The sequence below is a fragment of the Gouania willdenowi genome, chromosome 11 (genome assembly GCF_900634775.1).
Source record: "Gouania willdenowi chromosome 11, fGouWil2.1, whole genome shotgun sequence".
In the NCBI taxonomy this organism is placed as follows: Eukaryota; Metazoa; Chordata; class Actinopteri; order Blenniiformes; family Gobiesocidae; genus Gouania; species Gouania willdenowi.
In genome coordinates this window covers 16,294,761-16,321,868 of record NC_041054.1, presented here as the reverse complement: position 1 = coordinate 16,321,868, position 27,108 = coordinate 16,294,761, and the positions used below count along the sequence as shown (strand labels likewise).

The 27,108-nt window shown below is 38.4% G+C and overlaps 1 protein-coding gene across 1 annotated transcript in view; it reads right to left on the bottom strand.

The window, feature by feature from the left end:
• Positions 1 to 160: 160 nt before the first annotated feature.
• The window catches only part of rims3 (regulating synaptic membrane exocytosis 3), a 55,674-nt gene continuing 28,726 nt past the window's right edge, over positions 161 to 27,108 (bottom strand). The window contains exons 3-7 of the mRNA XM_028461689.1: positions 8,771 to 8,912; positions 8,568 to 8,680; positions 6,484 to 6,585; positions 6,272 to 6,411; positions 161 to 5,157 (exon numbers count right to left, since the gene is read on the bottom strand). Of these exons, the coding sequence (XP_028317490.1) occupies positions 4,945 to 5,157; positions 6,272 to 6,411; positions 6,484 to 6,585; positions 8,568 to 8,680; positions 8,771 to 8,912 (710 nt within the window). The 3' untranslated portion in view covers positions 161 to 4,944. The remainder of the gene's footprint in view (positions 5,158 to 6,271; positions 6,412 to 6,483; positions 6,586 to 8,567; positions 8,681 to 8,770; positions 8,913 to 27,108) is intronic.

Here is a 27,108-nt window from a genome sequence, read left to right as displayed (position 1 = left end):
AAATATGTTACAACTACTTTATAAACAGGTTTTCACTGCTCTCTAGTGGACAAAACAGTTATTGCAGTAATTAAAATATTGTTTAGTGTCCCCCAGTGGCCGGGAAATGTATAACCGTCTTCAAAATCAGACTAAACAAATGAAGACACATTGGTGAATGGTGTATAATCCGAATAAACTTTATTGACATTGTGTCCAGATGTCAAAGGGCATGCAAGTACAGGCTTCTTAATCCGAAATACATTTCTTCCTCAGTTTGGCTCTATTTGCTTTTTTTTTTTTAAATTATTTGTCTTTGTTTTTTTACAAAACTACGTGCACCTTTATTTTGCAGCGTACAAACCACAAAAATACCAGTTTTACATTATCAAATACTGCACATAGAAAACATTTACAAAGCACAGGTAGAAAATTACAGCTTCCTTTTTTTTCTTCTTTGCCATAAACTGCATCCTTTCAAATCTGCTCTTAACACTAATGAAAAGCTTAAGGCCAGTTTAGAGAAGACAACCGCTCATTTACCAACACTAACACTTTCATTTAACTGGGCTGGATAATTTGATCAATTCAATGAGTTGTCTTCATTTGCTTTTAAATGCAATGCATCACTCTAAAGCTGTGCTTGGGAAAGCCATTGCAGTCCATTGGGTGTCGTTATCTCAAAATTCACCTCATTCTTTAAGCTGAAGCACTGGCTTAAACTTGAGTTTGTGCTTTTGCCAGGTTGTGTAGAAGTAAGGGTTGTCTTGACAATTCAGAGGACTTGGAGCGAACTGTGGACTTCCTTCAGTCTGACGGATGTATTAAAAGCACAGAATGGCTACTTATCATACTTGTGCTGACATTTAGAGACGTTTATGGAGACAAACGGCCTTATGTTCTGCAGCAGTACCTTTGCAATATGCACCCCCACCTGGCTGAGCAGCCATGTGTGTGTTTTGTATATTGTTGACAGCTGCTACACTGGCAAAGAGATACAGAAAGCATGCTTTCTAAAGAAGAAAAGAAAAAGGCTAGGCATGCTCTGTTGAATTAAAACAGCTTAAGTGCTTAGAAATGTTTTCCAGCCTGTGACACAGACTGATCTCCGGCTGTTGGGGGAAACCCTGGCAACAGAGGAGGCTACAGATAGTGGTTATTGCCAGAAAAATGTAATGTAAGGCTAAGTCCATGCTACTAGAAGATACAGCATTGGTTAAAATAGAGATTTTTTTTTTTGCTTTCGTCTAAATTCTCTCAGTATTGTACAAAGTGACTTTTCTGGGTAAAATCATGGTATTAATTATACCATTAGAGGTTTAAATACAAGGAAGTCATCAGCATATCCATGCGGCAAACATTTGTTTCGGCTTTTCAGCTCCACGAATAGAAAGTATGGGGTAAATGTGTGTGTTGGAGGTTCTGCACCAAAACCTGTCATGGCGAGTTTAAATAAATAGAAATGCAATTTCGCCAGACAAAAATCATGCTCGTTTGGAACACAGAGCGGCTCTTTTAAAAGCACAGACAGTAAGACATACAGTAAACAGTCAGATAAAAGTTCTGGAAAGACTTCAAAGGTACGAACGATAGGCTATAGTAAATAAGATGACCAACAAACAAGTAAAATAAAAATAAAATTGCACTCCCGTCTGGTGTAAGGATTTAGAAATACATTCAGAAAACTATACATATACACATATGTAACATTGGTACAATATTCCAAGCAAAATACATTTGTCAAAACTTTTTTGTAGTGTGCTACAATAGTGAAGCAATGTCTCCTACACTAAATTAAGGCCATTTTTAAACTGAACAAGCCCTCATTTTTGAAGAAAAAAGTGGAAAGGCGTGTTTTTTTGCCCTCATGGATTCTCCATCTCCGTTATCCTTCTTCAACTACAATGTCTAACCTTATAAAAATAAAATATGCTTTTGACAACAGTCGGGAGTTATTTCAGCTGACTGAGGATTGGGAAACTCAAACAAGGTTCATTGTGGAATAAGTGTGTAGCTACAGCAAGCAAGTTCTTGGGTTTTACATTCTCAGCAATCACAGCCCTTTGCATTCAGATCCATGCTCACTGCTGTTGAGCTAACATGAGCTAATCTAAGCTAACACCACCCACTTTCCCCTAAATAACCAACGTTTCACATTTTTCCCCAATTATTGTCTGTTCATTTAACAATTTCCTTTTTATTCAAGCCTACAGAGTCTAAATATGCCTTTTTAACAGCCCAACATCATAAAACTAATGAATTCTGACAACACACTGAAATGCTGCAGCTAACAGCTACGTAGCTTTAGCGCCCTTTTTGACGTGTTTAGATTGTTTCATCAGTTTCCAGTCGGGACAGAAAAATTGTGTCCAAACAATTAAGAATGCATACTATTAATAATCACTAAAGTAACCCTCTATCTGTGCTACAAAATGAAAGTCCACACCACGTGAAAACGTTGCTAATCTGAATACCCTGACGTTTTCATCATGGTCCCAATCTTTTAAAGTGACTTTTCAGTTGACATGTAACATCTTTAACCTTCCTCTCCTTCATTCTCCACATGCTGTCCTGCCATTCATTGTACAACACATGCTACAACAAACACACACACACACTACACTGTGAAGAAAGGCAATATTCAAACAAACCCCTCTTTGTTGCAGGAAGAAAAATGTGTCAACAAATTTGGCAGAACATTTTCTGCTTGCCAAACGTAGACTATTTATAGAATTACAATACATGTCTTTGCATCAACTCCTTTCATATCATTAAAACTGCTCATATTAAGGGTCAGTAAATACACGACGACGATATCCATAAAAGCTGAAACACATTGGAATACCATGATGTTTACAACCAAGGTGTGAAACAATCAGTAGGAAGTTACTCAAGTACTCGAGTATTGGGGCTATATTTTCTTCTTCTTCTCTTTTTGTGATCATTTCATTTACCTTCGTTTACTCAACCTTAGCCTCACACTTTAGCGGATGTGTGCACGTACATCCAGTCCTTGTATTTACATCAAGTCAACTACTTACAAAGATAGATAAGAATCAATAAGGTACATAGAATTACTTCATTTAAGTGAAGGTAAAATGTAAAGATTGAGCAGAAGCTGAAGCAAACAAGACTTTTAACTTCACTTCCAAGAATGGTTGAATAAACAGCAGGAGGCGAGAAAGCAGCGTTTCCCTTTAGTTCAACAAGTGTTTACGACGGAAGGGCCGAGCTAACGCAGGCTAGAGGGATGACACAACAGAAGAAAAACCTAAAGTGAGCCAACAAAGGTCTCCATTAACGAGAGTGACTGCAATACCAAACAATCACTACATCAGGGTTGTAATTCTGTTATCTGCTAACACAAAATGAGTATTGGTCTTAAAAAAGTGTAAACATCTGTACTTGTTTAAAGAGAAACAGTGCTGCAATATTTGAGGTATCACTACCATTATTCTTAAAAAGATTTCTATTGAATTTTCTGCTAATATAGACCTCTTCTGGTAATTGTTCAGTGTAAGCCTGCAGGAAACCAACTACACTAACATGAAAATATTCTCGTGTCACATTTTAATTTAAAAAGTCCAAAACGCATCTCAAAGCAATCATCTTAGGAAGAGTTACTGTAATCAACCCCTGTAAGTTTTAAAACTCCAAAATACTTTTTGACATTAAAGTGCCATCGCATATACAAGCACATCGCCCGCCAGACAGGAAACATTTAGCAGTAATGCTGAGTGAGTCGCTCACATGTTGCACCTGAAGGAAGTACGGCACATCTACCACATTGGGCAGGTTAGCGCGTATGCTAGGAAAACATTACTACCAAAAACCAAAATACATCAAAAGCTATTTGACGTCTGCGTTAGACCTTTACAACAAGTTGCACCTGTCGAGGAGTTTGACATCTTTTTGGATAAGAGGGATTATTTCCCAGGATGCTTTCGTGCTTCTGCTCAGATGGCAGGGTCGTGTTTGTGTGTTTATTAGCCAGTGTGTTGCTGGCAAATTTACCGTCATTCTCTGCAGACTGCCATGATAGTCACCCTGTCACCAAAGCCATCACTTCCTCTTTCATTAACTGCAACGCGAAGAAGCTGAACTCCACCTGTTACACTGGTAAAGGCAAGCTGACGAAAAGAATTAAGCACTTCTCGCAAGCAAACATGCAGAATGCAGCTAATACATGTATATAAAAACAAATAAGCTTGTAATTATTCATATAGATATATATATCAATACTTGTATATATCTATGTATAAATTATGCACTAAATTATAGTTTAGCAGTGTTGCTACCTCACATAATAGCCATTATGTGAATAACCAAGCCTCTGTGTGTGTGTGTGTGTGTGTGTGTGTGTGTGTGTGTGTGTGTGTGTGTGTGTGTGTGTGTGTGTGTGTGTGTGTGTGTGTGTGTGTGTGTGTGTGTGTGTGTGTTCTTTTTTGCATTACATCTAAGTCATCGACTCTGCTACATATCCATAGTGTATATTGTATTTACTATTTTCCCTACTACTGATTTTATCAACAACTAGAACAATTGCTTTGGTTTTTTAAAAATAAAGTGTGTTTTTTTTTCTCAAGTTTGGCATAGAGAGTTTAGGAAGTGGCGTTGGAATGGGCTCTGGGATGAATCGTGCCATGTAATTCTAGGAAGTTGTTCTAGGAGTTCATGGCACCTTGTGAATCCTGGCTTTGTGAAGTGAAATGTTGGAGCAGAGGTGTCAAAATGCTACATGTGTGTGTAAAACGCCGCCTGTGTGGAGGATTTTGCCCTCACTCGTTAGTAGATAAACATGTGAATGTAAAACAGGAAGTGTTGTCCAGTAATAGCATAAATATGGCAGCATGTACGACACGTACACATGTCACATTACAGTTTACAGAGTATATACAGTACACTCGTCTGTGTCCATGTGACTCCGCCTGTGCTCGTGCGTGTGAAGGTGTCCTGGGGGGGGGTTTAGGTGCAGGAAGGGCTGGTGGCGCTCTCCAGGGAGGACTGGGAGAGGCGTCTGGTCAGGGGTCCAATGCTGGGGTCTGCCAGAGAGGAGGTAGGGAACAGCTTGTACCAGCCGCTGACTGTGGCAGACAGGTCCAAGTCCTCTAAGAGGATCTGAGCCATTCCCATGAAGCACTTGTGGTCCATACGCCCGTAATCCCCCCACACTATTACCTGAAGAGAGAGGACATGACGCACAAGACGTTACCACACTTTATAAACACCAATTATATTTGAAATAAACTAAACGCAATACATTTAGAAAAAAAATGTTTTTTCGCTGTACTTTTTTACCTCTTGTGTGATATTGCTTTAATTAAACACTATCACACAAGAGGGAACTTGTGCTGTTGTACTGAAATATCAGCACTGGTGTGATTTGGTCACAGAACGAGTGATATTGCTTTTATACAACAGTTCTACAAGCGCATTTTATTAACAGTATTAAGCGACAAGAGACTATGATTTGTTTAATAATTCATGTATTTAAACAAATAGGTCTACAACTGGAAAGGAGACAAAGCTGTTGTCATTAACGGTTCCTAAAATGCCTGAACAGTGATAATGTCAGTAAAAAGTCCCAGTGCTGTTATACTCTATATCAGCACTCATGGTATGCCTCTTGTCCAATCAAATTACATAGTGGTTAGCACGTCTCCCTCACAGCAAAAAGGTCCTCGATTCAAGACCCGGAGTGGACACTTGGGACCTTTCTGTGTGGAGTTTGCCTGTTCTCCTCGTGCTTGTATGAGTTTTCTCCGGGTACTCCGGTTTCCTCCCACTATCCAAATACATAACTGTTGATTGGAGTCTCTAAATTACCCATAGGAGTGACTTGTTTGTGTGTGTGTTGCCCTAAGAGGGACTGGCGCCCTCCCAAGGGTGTACCCTTGGGAGGTGTACCCTTGGGAGCGATAAGTGCCTCACGCCCAATGAGAGCTGGAGATAGGCACCAGCAGACCCCCGTGACCCTGAAAAAGGAAATTGATAGATGGATTATTATTTGTTTTCTTGTGAGGGTATACTATATATACCTTATAGGGAAGCTTCTGAAATTAGGAACTTTGATTCACTTGGGGAGAATATCTAGACTTGAAAATACAATTATTGTAATTTTGCATTACATATTTGAAATTAAACTAACAAACTGACTATACTGCAGCATGACTTTTCAGGGAAAAAGGTTCAACGGTTATGAAAAAAATATAATAATCCAACAGTGAATGAAATAATCAAAGGCAGGTAAATGCCCACTTGATGTATGCAACGAGTAAAGTGAAAGTCGTACCTGCAGGACTTTACCCTGAGGACTCTCATCAAACAACAGAGCCTGCTGGTAGGTGGGGTCTAGATTCCTCTTCACTACTTTGGTTTTCTTCTTGGCCAAGCACATTCCATTCTCTAACACGTACACCTTCACGTAGGTTGCTGCAGGTGTAAAATACACATAAATACAAATGAGCCTCCCTCAGCCCCCGCAGGCTGCACACTGATCAGTACCTGGTATGTGCTTGGAGCCTGGTTTGGGGGTCAGCCCTCTGGCCTGGTTGACCTCCACTTCCAGTTGTCCCCCTCGGTCGACCATGCCTACATTGACGTCCCCTTCAATGTGACAAATGCAAAAACATCAAAACCTTTCACAATAACAGTCAGTGAGATTCTGAACTGTTATACTGCAGTTTGGACAGCAGAGGGCAACACAGAGCTACAGCCTGTGGAACCACTTAAAACGTAGATGTGTTATTTCCTGTCAGCACTGACCTTTAATGCTTCATACAACATTAACCGCATCTGTGCTGAGTGAAAATATACAATCATTGAATGGTTTGTTGTTTATACAGCCATCATGTGGCTGATTGAGTGGAAAGGTTGAATTAGATCATCTGACATCTGTTCATTTAGCCATGACTACAATATTGTAGCCAAGTCTGAAACTGTGTGTCATCCTCTGGGTTTTTATAGTTGGTAGAAAATGTTTTACTTGAAGGAATAATGACAGTAACAGACTATATTCCAGACAGACGTTGCATCCTCTGATCCTAAGACAAGGTGAAGCTTTGCCACCAGCCACTTCACTTTCAGAAGAAGTAGAAAACACCCATGTTTCAAACCTGTTCCAACAGTGACTCTTACCAAAGGTGAGGATTAAACCACAGGTGTTCAATCCGTGGAGTCATTAAACTCGAGGACATGTTCTTTGTCAAGAAAAGAGAAGTGAACCTTTTGCTTTTATTTCAAGTTTTATACATAACGCTGACATTATCTGTATTTGGCATGAATAAGGTGTCATGAAGGCTGTCATTAAATTATGACACCTTTCGCTAAATTGTTTTTTTTTTTTTTTTTTACTTGTCTGCACATGCTGTCAAAGGTCAACACCACAGGAAGTGCAATCATTATGAGACAGCAATGCATATTTTGTTATTGCAATAAAATACATTGATTTATTTTATTGCTTAATTGTGACCATCACCAGTCCTCCCTAAGGAAGGGTAAGAAATCTTTTATTATAAGGAGGATATAAAAATGGAGAGCAGTGTTACACCTAAGTGGAGGGGGAGGGGGAAGGGGAGGGGAAAGGGAGCAGGGAGAAGAGACTCAAGGCAGGAAATAGAAAAGGTGGGGAAGAATAGACTGCTTTGCAGTGAGGGTGAGATGTGAGGTTGTAGAATATATTGTGCTTATTATGTTGTGTAATCCAGCCAGTATAGTGACAAGTGTAAAGCTTAGCTATAATGGTGGTGGCTGTGAACAGGGAATGAGTGAATGGTAGTACCTAAAGCAGGTATTTGGGATTAACGTGTCTAAGGTAAAGCCCAGTATGAGTTTTATCCCACATCCCAAGGCGTGCCAGTGCATCGTATACCAGTATATGTGCAAAAAAAAAAAAAAAAAAACGCTACTGCAAGCCCAGGAACTGCCCTTTTACCTTTCGCTAAATTGTGACACATTTGGATCTACGTTGGCATTTTGTTTGGTTAGGTGGAGGGATCTAGTGGGGTAGGTAGGGTTAAGGTTAGGGTTTGGGGTTAGGGTAACAAACCACACTTAATGACAGCCTTCAAAACTCCTTATTCCTGCTTAATACATAATAATGTCAGCCTTATGTATTAAACTTCAATTTAAGTATTACTGGCCTTTGTTTACACAGCAGAGCATCTTTAGATCCACACCAACACATGGTGATAAATTGGGTCAATCAAGTACTGGTAATCAGAAGAATAATAGATGGCTAAAAGAGCAACAAGAAAAAAGTAAAAGGGATTATTTTCTTCCGTAGCATCTCAGTTTGGTTTTATAAACTCTTATTATTTTACATATTCATTTAATTTATAAATTATCAGTAGATATCACAATAATCTTTATTGTATCAAGACAGCTAACCATTTTTTGGGTAACGTTTATTTTTCTACATTACTGCTACATGTGTTTTTGATCGTTCTATTGCTATATAGTTCTATATATCGTTATATAACCTTTGTATACATTCTGCTTAGGTTATATTGGGGAGGTTCTGTAAAGTACAGTTTGGAATCATGCTCAACATGGGCTTTTCTCCCTGTGTCCGTGGACTCCAGGCTTACCCATGGAAGGAGTTGCCAGTGTTTGCCGACCTACGATCTGAGCTGGTCCAAGTCCATCAAGGAAGTCACTGAACTGGCTCTCAGGACCGAGGCGCGTAGTGGGGAAGACGAACCTGAGAGGAAGCACATGGCATGACAAGGGATGAATATCAACTGTGCACAAACAGCTGGGAAATGGTGGAATACGCTAATGGCACACTAACGTTCCATCTGAACTATTGGAGTTGGTGCTGCCATCGGTTGAGTCCTTGCTGCCTTGCCGTGTCACTCTGTTCCTCATCTCCACCGCAATCCCCGTCTCAGTACTCCGTCGGATGGTGCTGCGAAGCTTCTTTGTCCCGCCGTCTGGAGAACACAGAGGTCACAGCGCTTTCATTAAGAAGGATAATACACTGAGGACAGCAGCAGGCTCAGGTGTATTACACAGGGCCAGTGACAATAAGCCACTAAAGTGGAACTACAAGAATGACAGACAGACGATCTAAAACAATAAGGCATTTTACAGGGAACAACGTTTGGTTAAAACAAGGGTTATATAAACAGTACAAATACTTTTTTTTTTTTTTTAAATAAAGTTGGTCTACAAACTGAAAATTATTTAAATCACTCACTCAAACAAAAGATACATAAAAATCAGTCCCTTTGGTTGTGGTTGTTGAGCTAGTTTCATTAAACAACAATCCTACCCACAATCCACTGGGATCTGCTTTAGTGAAAAGTCTTTTTCTACTCAGCAGGATTTACAGCAATCCATTCTGAACTAGCAGGGTTTGCTTTGCAATGGCTGGTGTGAATAGGGCAATCACCCTTTAGGGACACTTCTGTGACTCCATGTGAGATGGAAATGTGCACAATTTGGCGCAGAGCGCTAAAGGACCAAGTGCAGGGAAATAGAAAATCTTGAAGCTGCATGATGAGAAGCTTTGCTGACGCTAAGAGATTAGAGGTGAGCAGAAGAAGCCTTGAGGACATCATCTTTGTCTAATGACACTGTATATCTGTGTAAAACCTCTGGTGCTGGTAAAGCAGCAGAGTACAACCATAGCAGTGTGATCAGTAGAGTTGTACGCCAGTGCACATTCATCTCATTATCCCACCATAGTTCTCACATGATTGATAAAGAAGTGCCGTAGATGGAGGGGAAACTTCCACTCAATTCAATAATCTGCTGCTGCCATACAGTAATTGTTTGTAATGGTCCATCTTGCACCTCAGTAACATACAGTAGCTATACAACTCATCGTGCAAGTGTTACAAAGTTGGTCTCACATCAGGAACGTCTGGGTTTGAATTCTAGAGGTGAACCTGACTCCTTTCAGTGCAATGTTTGCATGTTCTCCCTGTGTTTACATGGGTTTCCTATAGAGCTATTGTTAGTTTCCCTCACCATTCAAATATGTGCTCGAAAACATTGGTAAAAGTTGGACAAAATCAATGTAATGTCAAAGCTGGGGTACTCAAATTATTTTCTTTAATTAAAAGAATATTCTTATTAGCATCATATAGTATATTGTAAAAGTAATCGTACATCTGCGTGCTGTCTGTGCCTTATAATTAAGTATTTTAGTTAATAAAGCCCCTCCAGCTCCAATCACAGGATTTAGAAAAAAGAGAGGTGAGCAGAGCCCGAGAAGAAGCCTCCTCATTGGCTGCCGCGATATATAGTGAAGCGCGCGCACGGTGCTAACATGTACCGGTAACGATGACATTTATTTTTGGCAACAAAATACAAACTAGGAGATGCTTGAATGCAACTTCAGACTGTCAACAGATACAGTATGTCAATTACTTTGCAGCTACTTGAGCTCAACCCTGAACACAGAGCTTTTATTTTGTAGGACATTTCAATTGTACAACTATGAACAATCCAAATTGTCAATAATGATGTATCACAAAGACCTAGTGTATCAATTAATTTTGCTTTAGGTAAATATTTCATGGTTACTAAGGAAAACATTGGCAATTACAGTGGTTTGGTTGCATTTTTGAAAAAAAATATTTGGCATTCAAATCTACAACATTTGGGATATGTCAGTCATATTTATATATTTGACTATAATTAAATTATACTATAAAATTCCTAGCATTGATACAAATCAACACTGACCCATAGTCTCTGGTGCATTAATAAATTGGACTTGTTCGTGCAGCCCTAATGTTTCATTAGAGTCACATCCTTGATGCTTCTGGTGCGTCATTCTACCACCATTTATTTTGTCCTCATCTGTGTTTTCCTGCTTTCCTCTGGGGTTTCTATTATAGACACTTGTTTTACTCCAACTATATTAAACAATCTTTTTCCCTGCCTTGATTGTCCATTTAGATATTGAAAGCTAAAATCAAATTATAATTTGAAGACAAATTGTCTTCCTACCATTTTATTCTGCATTTTCATTATAATTACTCTACTTATAAAATGTAATTCAACTGTCATAGATCTAAAATTGTTCTTTTTAATTCATTAAACAAGAAACTATACAGGGAATGGATTATAGTAGGCTAAAAATAAATCTTAAATCTACTCTACAACTATAAAACAAAACGGAAGTATCACATTCTAATCCCAATCAGACATTTTGTGCTGAACCGAGAAGACACAGAGAAGAAGTCACAGACACACAGAATGTCATGCTGACATAAGGCAGAGCTGGCTTACATTGACATCTCTGTAACATTTACACCCTCAGCATCTAAATGAGAGGCGCCAGGACTACAGACTGTCAGTGTGGTCACAGGAGAAAAGAAAGCAACAGAAACCTATAATCATCCTAGCGTCGCTTCCTTTAAGGTAACTCCATAAGCTCTAATATATTGAAAACTAATTATTTAGTGTTTATGATCCTCCCGTTGACTACAAAAAAAATATTGTATTATCTATACATGGTTCCTACAGCTTCAGTCAAATTTAATTCAAGACTTTTTATTGCCATTTGAAATTAAATTTACGACCAATTTCACAGTAAACATAGTTGGGGGGGGGCTATTTTTGTTCAATTTATATGTCCCCATGTTGTTGAAGGTTGCTATAAGCAACCATATCACTGTTTTGTAGTTGGTTCCACTGTCGTGATTGCACAATGTCACGGTAAATTGTACATTCTAATATATTTTCAAATGTGAGACTAATTACAATAAACATAAAATCATACTTATATATTAAGATTTAAGAGTTTTGACACTTTGATTTAAGACATTTTAATGACAATTAAGGCTTCATTTTAAGATTAATTAATTGAACGCCTTTCAAGAATTTTAAGGATCTGAGGCAACCCTGCATGTAGATCTAAATCTAAGACTTGAATACTACATTGATTAATATTTATAACAGATCATTAAGGACATTCAAATGGATAGACAGCAGTTCCAGGAGTACATCAGGGATAAATCAGAAGTTTTAGCATTAGTTTGGTACAAATATAAGGCTTAAAACCTTTGACTTTGTCACTTTGGAAACACAATGCCGTCTAAAACACACCTGAAAATACTTTCTTTTTTACTTTTCTGTTTCGGCTACTTCTTTAGACCGTCTTTTCATATATTAAGAATATAAAGGCACCCGTAGGACAAAATTATCTGTATAAGGTGGAACAGTTCCTTTTCCATTTCTTTCATTCACTTAGCAGTTCTAGCGATAAATAGTGGTGGTCATCATTATAAATGCCAGGTCTACTTCATGAATGCAGAAGTTACATCCATAGTTTAAGCAAGGAGATATGGGGACTGAATAGGTATGATGGACTAAAGTTGCTCAAAAAATTAATAAAAAGGAAAAAAAATTAACAAAAAAGAAAAAAAAAATGGAGAAATGGAATAAAACGAAAAAGAAAAAAGAGAAAAAATAAAATAAGATAAATAAAGTTGCTTCTTCTAGGTACAGTCAATAATGTGAACAGATTAATTGCCATCAAACAACCTCACGATACAGATCCCACTGACACGCTGTCATCAAAAATATAAACAATCTAGTTAACACAGCCATTGAAACAGTGAAAGAGACGGAGTGAAAAGAAAAGAAGTTGTAAAGTGATGAGCGGAGGAAGATGAGCCTGATGGAGACCCATGGGTGCTGGAGCAAAGCAGAGGGGTGCCGTCTTCTGCTGCCTTCTATTTATACTCCTGCAGACAGGAATAGTTTCAACACGCACCGTGTTTATGGAAGTGTGTGAGAGACAAAGCCTATGAGTGTGTGTTGGTGGCACGATACCCAGACAAAGTCCATGCACTGCTGCTGCCATAGCAACCCCCTCCCTTGTATCTGGACCCAGACAAGGCCACCTGAGACAACTGGAGCCATGGCGACAGACCAGTCACATCTCCCATCACTTTTTTCGTTTTTTAAAACACTATTTTTCTGTCGACACGGAAACTGTTTCACTTTGAAAGTTAGTTTCAACCTCCAACACCAACTTTGACGCTGATTTATAGCCACACATCCTTGAGCGTTCAAATGTTATTTATCTAAACAAGTGTCAACTAACTTTGGTGCCATTGAGGTGTGTTTATGGTGATGGCACATGTGTTTATGACACCCATATAAGACACATTTGTATTACATCGCTGGGAAGTCTCTGATGGGACGTCTCGTTTAACTTCTCATCAGCACAACATTATTACGTATTTGTCCACCACACTCTCTCCTCCCATTAAAAAGTAACCCATCCCCCTCCCTCTATGGAGCAAAGCAGTGATCTCTTCCCTCCTATTTAATCCCCTCCTCCCCTTCTGCACTGTTCCTCCTCTCGTTTCCATAGCGATGCTTTCTGCATTGCACCAATAGCCCAGCCGGTGCGCTCCCACATAAGCTTATCCCCCTCAGTGTGTCTATACATTTACCCTATCCTCCCTACAATGCTAATCAGTTATACAGTTGTCTCTTCTTATTACCTTTTAAAACATATGTATCCCATGATTTCTAGTTGTATTGCCTTTATTCATCTGTAGCATTATAAGTGGCTGCTGTCTTTGTGTTATCCCTGCTATATCAAACGCTGCTTCCTGTTTGTTTTAAAGGGATACACAACCTTAACAACAAAGACAGCTTAACTGAAATATCATGATATGTAATCTTTACTAGGAGGAATGAGAGGCCATTTAGAAGCCGCATATGCAGTAAAAAGCACTTTAAACCGCTTTTTTCTGCTGATCACAAATGTATTTGGGTATAAAGTAGTGTTGTTGATTGATCCTGGTCCAACTCTTTACATTTTAGTCAAAGTATTTCAATTTGGCATATTTTGTTGGAAAATGTCAGAGTCACTACCCTCTATGGGTTGAAACCCAAGCTATTACAAGTGATCTTTGCTATTCCTGAGAACAAGATAATGTGATGTTTTGGGACCATCTTGCATCACAAACAAGCACCGTTAGCCCCGCCCCTTTTATAAAAACTAGCACCTGTGGGCTCTACAATCTGTGGTGAGTAGGTTGGATTGTAAAAAGAGTGAATAGAGAGGTATAGTGAGTTTTGAGTAGCTAGTTAGCATAGCATAGACTGTTCATTGGAGATTTTATAGTATAGACTGGGCGTGTCTCAAGTGCTACAGGAGCCCCGCCCATAGACATTTTGTTTATTTCCTTCCTAGTGGCAGGTTAAGAAAAAGCAGGGGTTTAGTTACTCTTTAAATGCACGCTTGAGGAGGTGTACATGTTTGACAAACTGTGACGTAGTGATTACTAGTGATACACTGAAATTCCAGCGACTGAATTTCTTTGGCCGAAAATGGCTCAAAGTGCAATTTGTTATTTCTCTTCCAAAACAAGGCAAACGAAATAAGATGTTGAGATGACGGGACCAAACACCATGGTCAGAGCACACACTGGAAACAGGCCAACTTGTTCGCGGACTAATGAAGCGGCTGTATTTCAACACATCTGCACTAAAGCTTTGTTAAAAAAAAAGAGAACACTGGACTCCTCTATACTGGCTAACTATAGACCAATCAGCAACCTTTGATTCATGACCAAGATCATTGAGAAGGTGGTCTTCAACCAACTGAGTCAATTCTTAACATTCAACAAAATATTTGATACATTTCAGTCAGGCTTTCGTTTTCATCAAAGCACAGAAACTGCTCTTATCAAGGTTGAACACTGATTTAGGAAAAGTGTCTGTTCTCATTCCATTGGATCTAAGTGCTGTATTTGACACTGTGGACCATACAATTTTGTTCCATAGATTGCAAACGTGGGTTGGACTAAACGGAAAAGTAATGCAATGGTTTAAGTCCCACTTAGAGGAGCGACACTTTGAATCTGACAGATAACCAATGTCCTGTGGGGTTCCTCAGGGCTCTGATCTTGGACCCCTTTTGTTTAGCCTTTATATGCTTCCTTTAGGACACATTTTACAAAACTGTAAGGTTGATTATCAGAGCTACGCCGATGACAACTTAATCTATCACTGAACCCAGATAACTATGGTCCCATAGAGGTGTTGGGTGACTGCTTAGAAAAAGTAAACTGCTGGATGAGTGAAAACTTCCTTCAACTTAATCATAATAAGATGGAGGTGATTGTCTCTAGTAACAAGGAAAAAAGGACTGCTGTCAGTGAGTACCTTGAGTCTCGATCTTTAAAAGCTAAAGACAAAGTCAAAAACCTTGTTGTTCTGATTGACTCAGATCTGACATTCAGCAGTCAGATCAAATATATCACAAAAACAGCCTTCTACTACTAAATAACATCTCCAGAGAGGAAGGTTTAACGACTCAGAAAGATCAGAAGAAACTGGTCCATGCTTTTATCTCCAGCAGACTGGACTATTGTAATGGTCTTCTGATAGGAATCCCCCAAAAGAGGATCAAACAGCTACAGCTGGTTCAGAACGCTAGCTCGGGTCTTAACCAGAACAAAGAGGTCAGAGCACATTACTCCAGTTTTAAAGTCTTTACACTGGCTCTCAGTCAGCATCAGAATAGACTTTAAAGTTCTGCTGCTGTTGTATAAATCTGTGAATGGGTTTGGTCCAGAATACATCAGAGAGATGTTAGTCAGGTATGAACCCAGCAGGTCTCTCAGATCTATGGACACAGGTCAGATAGTGGAGCCCTGAGCTCACAGTAAACATGGTGATGCTGCGTTTAGTTGTCAAGCTGCAAAGAAGTGGAACAAACTGCCAGCAGAACTGAAGTCAGCATCCAATATGAACATTTTTAAATCAAAGTTAAATTCACTCTTTTTCTCTACTGCCTATGATTGAGAGAGAGATTTTTGGTTGATGATTTTAAATGTTTTTTTGCTGCTGATTTTAATGTTCTTATTGATTTTTAAGCTGTTGGATGTTTTCTGTTGCACCTTTTGATCATGTAAAGCACGTTGAGTTGCCGTGTGTATGAAATGCGCTATACAAATACATTTGCCTTGCCTAAAGCATTTTCTGAGCAGAGTTTGAGACGGGGCACGTAAGTGTGATTTATGTTTCTGTGTCACATCAAAACTGTAGTTACGTGTAGCCCTCCGTCAACACAGAGATCCTCAGCACTTCACGACTGTACTTGGTCAGCGTTATAAAGATCATTACTCGGATGGCATTAAAACAGAGCGTGCAAGAAATGCCCCACGCCACAATCAAAGCACACATCTCCATGAACATGTTTGGATAATAAATAAAGAGAAGGCACTTTGTGTTTTAATGAGAGAACATACTTAATTTGACTCTCTTTCAGCAGCTCAGTGAGTTATAGGTCTGTACAATATTATTTACCGTAATGTGTGAGTGGGTCAAGTAAAACATTTCATATTTCATATTTTAAAAATATATTTTAATTGATTTATTCTTTGAAGCATTAATATTAATTTATACAAATGCAATGTTTTCATTTTAGTGAGGTTAGTACACAGTCAGAGCCATAAATGCAATGGGACTAATAATTTGCATAAAATCTATTTCATGTTTTTCGGTTTTTGGCCTTGGTTTTATTATCTTTCAGTTTTATGAGGTTAAAGGGATATGGCTCCCATAATAGCGTAATAGATTTTACTTGTTGCTTCCACTAAGGGGCTAATATTTTTACCAGCATATATTTCTTTTTTTGTTTTACTCTTAGCAGGATTACGTCTAAAGTACTAGATTTTTGAAAAAAATATAACCTTACGCCATTGGAAGATTCCATAAAATTGTAAGGGAGATCTGGAGCAGTATACTGATGAGTTGGTACATCAATGACCTCACAGAGTTTCATCCAGATTGCACATTTTATTGCCATTTTTTCTGAAAAAATGGGGGTGCCCATACATTTGGAACTATTGTATAGTTATTAATAGGGATAAAAAAAATTCTTCCAAGCCTTTAAAGATGGAATAATCATGGTCTCGTGATCAGGATCACTGATCAAGTTAACTGCCAAGATCTGGCAAAGAAGATATTTGGCATATTTGAGGATGTTTGCTCTGAGTGCTCTTGTTTTAAAATGTATTTCTCCTTAAGCCTGAAGGCATGCGTGTATCTATAGTAAACTGGCTGATAGTGGCATCTAATCCCAGGATAAACATTTTCCAATTCCAATTTCTTGTTTCATGGTAAGTGCAAGGTCAAAATCTATCCACGGTTATGTTCCTGGTCTTTTAGAAATAAAATCATAAAGTCCAAGAAAGTGGATAACATGCAAGTAAGCACTAAATTATCAAATTAAAATGCTATTTCACTGAAGACTTTCTATGGTAGAAAAACGCCACAAACCACCATTCTCAGCCATTTAGCAAAATTTAATTTCAAAAGCTGGGTTTCAACCCATAGAGGGCAGTCACGCTTACATTTTTACAACAAAACATTCCACAATTAAATACTTTCACTCAAATGTCAAGAGTTGGACAAGAATCAATCAAAAAATCATACCCAAATAGGTTTGTTTTAGGGTTTAGTCTCTCTTTAAAATGCATTAATGTCATGGGTTGCATATTGCTTCAACATTCTGAATCTCTCCTTTCTTCAATTACATAATATTGTGGGTTTTTTATATGCATCTCAATCCTATGATTACTTTAATTTATCCTCCTTTCCTATAAAATATTCACCATATTTCCTTCTTTCTTCCTGGTGAGCTAATTTCTGTGTGCTGTGTTGGCGTGAAACTATCTGTATGCCCAGAAAGAAGTAAAGGGTGGTCTGACATATAAAAGCTACACTAACAACGTTACATAAGTTGTTCTGCTTCACTGTGCTTAACAAGAGGGCTTCGTCAAGCTCTGTGAGCTCCAAGGATGTTAAAGAGCCTCCTGTGGGTAACGCCTCAACTCTAAAAAGACAGTCACTGATGTTACAGCACTCTGAGCCATTCCAAACTCTGTGACAGAAAAGTTGGGCAGAAATGTGACAGGGATGGAACCCTATTAGAATAGATTAAGTCACAGGAGAAAAGCTATTCAACAAAAATACAAAGAATAGTCACTTTATATGTGAGGAATAAAAGCAGAGAAATAAAGAAATGAGGAAAAAAATGCAGCCCAAGCCAAAAGGCAAGGCATATGTATTCCCAATAGTGTGCATTCACATGCATATCTGTTGAGTGGATTATTAAAGCTGCTCTGACATTTGGAGGGAACACTGATGAAACCTTTCTTGTTATATGCTGTGATATAGTGGGCTGTTTTTAGACTCCCTGGCTGCTCTGACATGCCTATTGGATGCACCGGTTACGGCAAGGATCCGCCATGCATAGCAACAGTAACCAAGCATGGGTGCTGGAGATGAAAGATCTGTTGTGGGAAATTGAACACCGGACCCCTGCTAAATTTGAAGAAAAGGGGAGATTCGAGGTAAGATAATGTAAGAGTGTAAGTCTCTGATTCACAGCCACGATGCATACAACACATAATATAGAGCTCTAAATGCTTTGAAACGTGGTGATTTCAATTATCAGCTGGTTTTATGCAAGGTCGATGTGAGTCAAAAATGTACATTGACTTTTTTCTGCACACTCTTTTCACATTTCCTTTTTTAAAACATTTTAGCCAACACAGCAAGTGTGTGATGCCAATATGGCACTCCCTGGAGAACCGGATTTATTTATAGTTTACAAAAACCATTCATGCTAAAGCCCATTTGCAGTGTATTTTATACTAAATATTTCAATCATTTGCACATTCTGTAACCCTTTTGTCATTCAGGGTCTTTTGTATTTTTGTTTCATGTTATGTAGTATTACAGGACAGTGTTTTGCGTATAACATTTGAAATATTTGTATAAAAGTTTAATATGCTTTATCAACAATTTTCTGTATATATACAGTATAATAATCCAATTTTGCTTTATTACCTAATTTTTTAAGACGTTTAGTGAATTCATCCATTTTGATTCTTTTATAAATACCATTATTACTACAACTATTTCTCTTAGAATTGCATTCACAAACTGCAAAAACAGGTAAATGATCGCTAATGTCATTTATTAAAGGTACACTGTGTAACTTTTGGTGGCTAGGGGCGCTAGACCGGTAACTTTTACACAGGCACCCCTAGTCGCAAAAATCAACAAATAGTCAGTCGGGCCAGTCTTCCTTGTCTTTTGATTGTGTATGCAGACAGTAGTTGACCTGTAACTTTGGGATAAGGATTGGCTCTAAGGGCTGGGGTGTGAAGCGAGGCTCACGCCGGGGCTCCAATCTATGGGCTGGAGCAGCAGCCACCACTGACGTGGCGAAGAGGGCCGTGCGTCGGGCTTCCAGCTCTGGGGAGAGGAGGGCGACACTGCTGCGGCACTTGTGGCCACTAGGGGCGCTTGCATGAAAGTTACTGATTTAGCGCCCCTAGTGGTCAAAAGTTACACAGTGTGCCTTTAATAAATTACATTATCAATCAATCAATCAATCAATCTTTATTTGTATAGCGCCAAATCATAACCAATGGTATCTCAAGGCACTTTACAGTAGAGCAGTCTTAAGGACGGACTCTTCATTTTATGGATACACACATATGCATATATACGTATATACACATACATATGTATCCCACACCCAACAACATTAGAGCTCCCCCCCACTCCCTGGCCTTGCCGCAGTCTTCGGCCCCCTTCACCAAGGGTCGGCACAGCATGTCCATTCCCTCCGACCTCCGGCGAGGCGGGCCGGCTTCTCTGGCGGCGGGGAGAAGAGTGCAGAGGTGGCGGCTGCCCCGCTTCGCACCCCAGCCCTGAGAGCCAATCCTTATCTCGAAGTTACAGATCCGACTTGCCGACTTCCCTTACTAAAGAATCCACATTTAACTCAACTATCATGGAGATTAGTGCAACATTAACCCAACATGTTGAACTACAATATTGTGCTCTTTTGGCTGTAAACAGAGGCTAACTCATTTCAGCTACCCGCAGCAATGGCGCCAGGTCAGGAAATACCCGTATGTTGTGACGTCACGTGGGAACTATACAGTATACATCCGAGCCTGTGGTCACGTGACTGCTGTAAAGTGAAAAGTTCTCCAGGCATTCTCCAGGTCACATGACACATGGTGACGGTCCTTCTCTCCAAACTTACATAGTTGGTATTTCAAGAGGGAAGCCTCCCTCAGAGCATTGATACTGTCAAGTGCTGTATATTGGCCTGAGGAATAATTTAATATAACTCATATGGGTCAATTCTTTAGGTCAAAAAGTCCACGGTGTGCCTTTAAAAACCACTTTTAATGTTATTAAAAGTGCCGTGAACTTGGGGACTCAAAATATGCATACTTAATGTACTGGTAAAATTCAACTAGAAGCCAGTGCGAAAAAAAAAACAAAAAACATTTATTATGACTTATATCCCAAATATGTAAGTGGCAAAACTTGGAAAATCTTCATAAGATCATTGTATCATATTTCAGAAAATTATAAAAATAAATAAATTAGATATTTTTCTTTTTATCTTAATGTGTAAGCTAAAATCTCCCAGGGAACAGCTAAATATCTGTAATATTAGATTGTAAAATAATACTTGTACATGTCAAAATTGTTCCATTGCCACATTTTCTATTATTTACAGGCTTCTGCTAAGTTTTAACACTTATTACCATCCATACCAGCCTATTAAAATCACAGCTACAGAGTGCTGCAGCTTTTTTTTTCCAGATTAAGATCCCTATACTGATCAGACTCTGACTTTAACAGTGCACGAAACAATAATAGAACGTGTCGACAGGGGAAATGTTTGATATTCCAAGTGTTACTTTGTCTAGAATTTAAATGCACAGCGAGTTAAAGGAATGATAATTCCCAAGTCGTCTCTTTGTGCTCATGCGCTGTGGGTGTTTGTGCGAGTCAGTGTGAATTACATTTACAGCTGATGCAGAGTAGTGAGAGTCAGGGAGTGGTCAGAGAGAAGCCAACAACCTTTTTACAGCACAGGGCTGCAAATGGGAAATATTTTTGTATTTTTTTCCTCCTCCCGATCGTAGCTCTTCATGTATGACAGGATATCTGTTGGTGGGTTAATGTGCCATATAGACTTAATTATAATGAGGAAAGGAGTAATCTAATTCAAATGTGATTTCCTCTTGATTACTCAGCCCTGCCACTGATGACCGAAGGATGCGAGAGAGAAATCTATTTGTTGGGGATCAAACTTTATTTTGAAGAAGTCTAAATCTCCGTTAACGGTCTAAGCAGAACAAGAGCAGAGTTCAGGAACATCATTAACCATGTATACAAGCTGTAGCTTTAGCTTCACTTCTTGCATTACTCGATGCATAATTCATATTGCATATTTTTGTGTAAACGCTTCTTCTGTATTGATGTAGTATTTTCTTACACAATAAAGTGTATTTATTTTGTATTTAGGCTTAAAAAAATGCATTCATGTAAAAAAATAAATAAAAAATAAAGAAATAAATATGAGGCTAAAGCTCATGTTCAGTGTTTCCTGCAGTGCAGCAGCCATGAAAGAGATTTAGAAATCAATCCGACGGAATATGTACGCATACGCACTGGCTCCAAAGGCACTGTGTGTGTGCATGTGCATGTGTGTGTGCACGTGTGTGAGAGAGAGATACTCCTATGCACCAAAATCAGCTTACCCATCCACTTTTTTCCACCATACAGCAGCAGTCTTGTGTATACTCCATACAAGCATGTTTTTACTGCACTCTGCATCCAAAGGCGTGTTAATGACACAGTAATTATAGGTATTACACACTCGGACACACACACACACCTCAGGTTTCAGCTCAGTCACAGGGACTGCCTGTCAAAGACTTGCTAGGCTGCCACTATGAAGTGTTTCTAATAGGGTTGTCACAATACTTAACATTTTCAACTCGATACCAATACTCAGGGAACTATTCGGTACTCGATACCATGAGGTTAAAACATTTTATAGAAATATTTATATTAAGAAAAATGCAAAAATACCCTCTATTACAACATGAAACAATTAACCGAACCACAGTTGAATTATATAATATGTAATAAAATGTAAAAAAAAATTCATAATAATAAAGTTGTGCAAAAAAAAAAAACCTAAAACTATGATAACAAAAAGTTTCAGGGAATGCAAGGTAGTGCAAACAAGTGAAATAAAGCAATATTTTGAGGTAGTGTGGTGCAATGCATCTAAATATTAGGGAGGGGAGGTGTGTGTGAGGAGGAGTGGTTTGGTGTTAGTATCGATACTTTTGCAAATGAGTATTGAATCCAGCTACAACCATATATATTTATTATTTTTTCTTTTTTAATATCAATACTTTTGACAACCCTAGTTTCTATTTGTTAACGCAGTGCTGCCAACTGTGACCACATGATTCTACCAACAACAATACGGGTTTCACTGTCATCAAAATAAATTAGTCACAATAAACTAATTTAGTAGTGTATTTTTAGTTTTGATGCATATAAACTCTGTGATTCCCTCAGAGAGTATGTCTCACACCACAGATAAGAGCAGTTCAGGTTGTTAGACGATAAACAAAAAGGTGTAAGTTTGATGCAAATGTCAGTGAGTGAGTGTCTCACTACATTTATGTATATATGAATAGTCTGCCCATGCATGTATGTATATATATACATTTATATACAGTACATGAAAGTGTTTGTATAGATGTATATGTAAAACAGGACGCAGATGTGTGTGTGTATGGCTATACATTATAAGTTAATTGTAAATGTTGTGCTCCTATTTTATTCTTTTGCACAAATAGCAACACAAATGTTGCCTGTTTTGTGTATGTGTGTACATTGTTCTATGTCACACTTTTTTGACATTTGGCATTGTAAACATGTTTGTCATACCAATAAAGCTTTGAATTGAATTGAATTGAATAGAGTGGGTGGTGAACCTAAACTAGTGTAGTGTGGGGACAGAAACCATAGCTGATTGTAGAGCAGCAGATGCATCTAACATTTGCAAAGAAAAGATATAAATGCTAAATGTAAAATAAGCTCAAAACAGAACTATTTGCTGAGAACACTCAATGACTGGCATCTATTTTTATACTTTAAGATCAAATAAGAATGTCAACACATTATGATTAATCAATATATAAACATAAGCCAAAAGCACAAAGCTGATCAGCTCTCATATTTGGTCAAATTGCTTTAAAAATCTGGGCTGAATGTTGGAAAACAGATTGGGGGTGGGCCACTTGTGTGAGTGCTGCCTGGAAGCAGTACCTGGTAGATGTTGTCTCCGCCTACATTAAGCCATTTTTAATACTCAGACGTAAGAAATCTTTCAATAAAGTCTTAATATTTCAGTCGAGAACCACAAAACAGGAGCGTACGAGAATCCAGGCAGACATATCATTCATCCTAAGCTGAATCAGTGTTGTCATGTTCACATCAAAACAAATCAAGTTCCTAAAATGTGACGCAATTTCCAAACTATGGCTAACAACCAACCACAGATGCTAGGAGTGCTAAAAAATAAGGTAAATTAGCATTGAGCCACGGGATAATATTAGGATGGCCATGCGTCCAGTTGGTTTTATAAAACTCTTTCAGTGCAGAATTATGAAGATAATTAATTAATAAATGAACATGAACAAAAATAAATAAGTAAACAATAAATAAATAGGTCTTAATTTCCTGTATGGAAAAATAGGCCATGACTAAGTGAGAAAAATATCAAAACAGAGCTGCGCGGACATAAAAAGCGAATCACTGCAGAAGCTGCGTTGCCAGGTTGGGTTTAGGATTACCAAAGTAGGCGATGTAGGTTAAGTTTTAATGGAGCTCTGACAGTTTATAGGTAGAATTACCAGCTCTACTTGGCAGAACAGAGCCTGTGTGATGTACAATTCAAACAAACTCAGACAAACTGTTGAATGGAAAAGGTAAATAAAGAGGAGACATTTAATAGACTTAGTCAGTTGTAAGTAATTCAAATGCTAAATGATCCTCTGTTTTTATATCTTTAGTCAATAAGTTCTAGTATAGGAACTCTATTATTAATGTGTGCTAATGTATGATGATTGAACACAACGTACACTTTTCAGGGTTCTCTGCCTGAAAGCAGCCGCTGGTTTAGGAGTATTAGATAATGAAACAATTAGATTTGTATTTTAAGGACTAATACTCCCCAGAAATGAATTATAAGAGCGATTCGTTATACAGTTTTTGAGGTGACTTGATATTTTATAATAGATTCCTATTATTCTTTTAGAGTTATTTTAAGCTCACTGGCTGCTGCTGCTGCTACAATTACTGTACATATCTATGAAGCCACAGTTAAAAAGCAAAGTTCAAAGTTCAACAATCAAGCAAATCAAGTAGATTTAAAAACAACTTCAAGAGACGTAGAGCTGTATCATAAAGGGAGACGCAGCTGAATGCGTCACCCGCGGGGATCAGCTGGTAGGTGTGATTAAGATAGCATGATAGACACTCAGAGTAAAAACGAGAGCAAAAGAGATGGAGATGAAGAAAAGACAGATAAAGCCGAGGGAAATTAAGGCGTCAGTGAGCGAGTACTGAGAGGACAGACAGAAAAAGAAGATGATGATGATGATCATCGGTCAGATGAGCCAGTGTTTGGTGACAAAACGCTTTGAGAAAACCTGAGTGAGGCTTAACTTGGTTTGTGTCGGGACTAGGGCTAGACACTCAATAATAATGGAAAAGAAACCAGGTGGTGGAGGAGGAAAGGGGTGAAAAGAAACACACACTCTTCAAATGGCAGCAATAAAACACTAAAATAGATTTTTTTTGTATGAACAAAGTAATCACAGGCAAGCATCCAATGAAAAAGCTGATGTAAGAATTTACTCCAGAGAGTCAACAACTGTCTTTGGACTCGTGCATCAGCGCCAGCTCATTTTCTTCAGCCTTTCCTCATTATATAAAGACTTCTTTGTAGAGGTGTGGTTTTTTTTCCTCCTTGAAGGATCCAATCACTGCAAGCTTTCCACAAACGTCTCTGCCAAGATTCCTCAGATGTGTTTCCACACTGTGACGCATAAAGAGAGCCTAAAGTGGGACACATGCGAGTCACGCTGAGAGGACCCGGAGTATTAATACAAATCTGCAAAATTTCAGCCTGTGTCATACCAAGCTGTTGCACTGACTGCTGACTGTAACTGTAAGGAATTCTATCACAACATCAAAATGAATATATGAATGATGATTAGTGTCTGATAGAATTTCAACCAAAACATCGTCAATAATGAATTGAAATAGAAATGAATGACATATGAGACGCAGAAAACATTCAGATAAATTAGATTAAAGAGCAATTAAATAGTGATTTAATTCAAATATCTGATTTCCTCAAAGTGTGGTCTGTAGACCACTGATATTTAGGTGAACGGCCCCTTGTGGTCTGCAAAATAGTGGCATTTCAATATATTTCCAAACAGTCCCTCAATATCTATAATTATTAATCAAAATACCACTGTAAAGTTGGGTGTTAGTGTGCACAGCTAAATGACTGCGGACTAAGATTCTTAGCGCCAGACATTGTTTCACTAATGAAGAAGAAAAAGTAGCATTATTCCTTTTTAACAAAAGTAGACAACAAGGAATTTCTGCAGACTAGCAACAAGCCCTAAATTAATGAGACATTTAAATTCATTTCACAAGAAAATTAGGAACAGAAAGCAAGGAAGATCGTATAGCATAGCACGTGTCAAATCCATAACTTAGGGGCCTTAGGAGCACCCAATCCGGTCCGCAGGAGAAAGTCAAAATGACTGAGAAAACATGAATCATTGTGTAAATGAAACTCAATAATATTTACAGGGTCTCACAGTTTTCCCGGTGCCTACATTGCATGATGGCAGTTATTTTTAACATTAAACAGTTGAAAAAACTCAAAGTTACGACAAAATCCTTACATTTTCCTTAAATTATGACATTATATTTCCCTAAATTAAATAGAGGTTAGTCACAAAATCTAGGAAGTGTAAAATGACGATCCTGTTGGGACAGATATCAATCACTTATTGCTTGGATATGGTCTGTTTCTTACATATTTTGTAATTTACGTATACCTAGAAATGCAAACTAGGGCACAATTAAGATGAAATTACTACTTTTCCTGCCTATAATTTGCAGCCCAGTTGAGATCACACTGCATTTGGCTGCTGAACTAAAATTAGTTTGACACCCCTACCATATATGATAAAACCAGGTGAGGTGAATAATTGTGAGCTTGCACCATAAAAGAAATACACAAAAACAGAATGGCTTTACTTGATCACATACTGACCAATATACTGTACTTACATCTGCTCTAGACAATAATAGTTTATATCAAATTAAAGCCATAGTGTAGATCATTAGCTCAAAAAAAAAAAAAGATGTAAAAAGCTGAAATTGTCATTTGAAAGTGTGTTTTGAACTCCACTGTAAACACTACATTTATTGACATTGTCGGAAAAGTTTTGCGCATTGCATTGTGGGATGTGGAGTCCCATACAAAGTCAAGAGGACATTTGGTCAGCCTAGCCTTGGATACCTGTTCATAAAGTATGCATGTGTGCGTGCGTGAGTCACAAAAAGACCTTAAACACAGAACTACGCCGAGTTGGTTTGCATCCAACTTTCCTCGTAGACTGCATCACATCAGCAGTAGCACTTGCTTTGCCATGAGCCCCGTCCCTCAGCGCACATTCACCATGTACTAAGGGCCGCTCTGCTGGCTCTGCTTTCACAGAGATAGGTAAACCTGCTCAGGGGATAAGACTGTGTTCAGCACAAGAGTGAGTGAGTCACCCAATAAACCTGGGAAATCGTTTGTACTCCAGTGTATGTGCGTGTGTTCTCTTAACAGATACTAATAATAGCAGGTAATAAATAGAACACACACACAGAATCAAACTGCCATCCCAACACTTTTCTGTTACAAAACATGGAATAATGAGACAGCAGCACAGTCGGTGTTTCAATAATCAATGGAATGCCTGAGATTGAAACTATATAACCACATCAAAGCAACTTATGTCATCAAATATATAAAGAGCATTACACGAATGAATAAATAACTAATATAATATTTACCGCCCAGGCAAGGCGCTGTGATACAACACAAAGATAAAAGGCAGAATCTTTTCTGAATTACCTTTGTAAAAGCACGATTGTGTGATAGCCTGGGCTGGACAACCAAGAACTGTAATAATTTATCAATCAGTCAATCAATCTTTA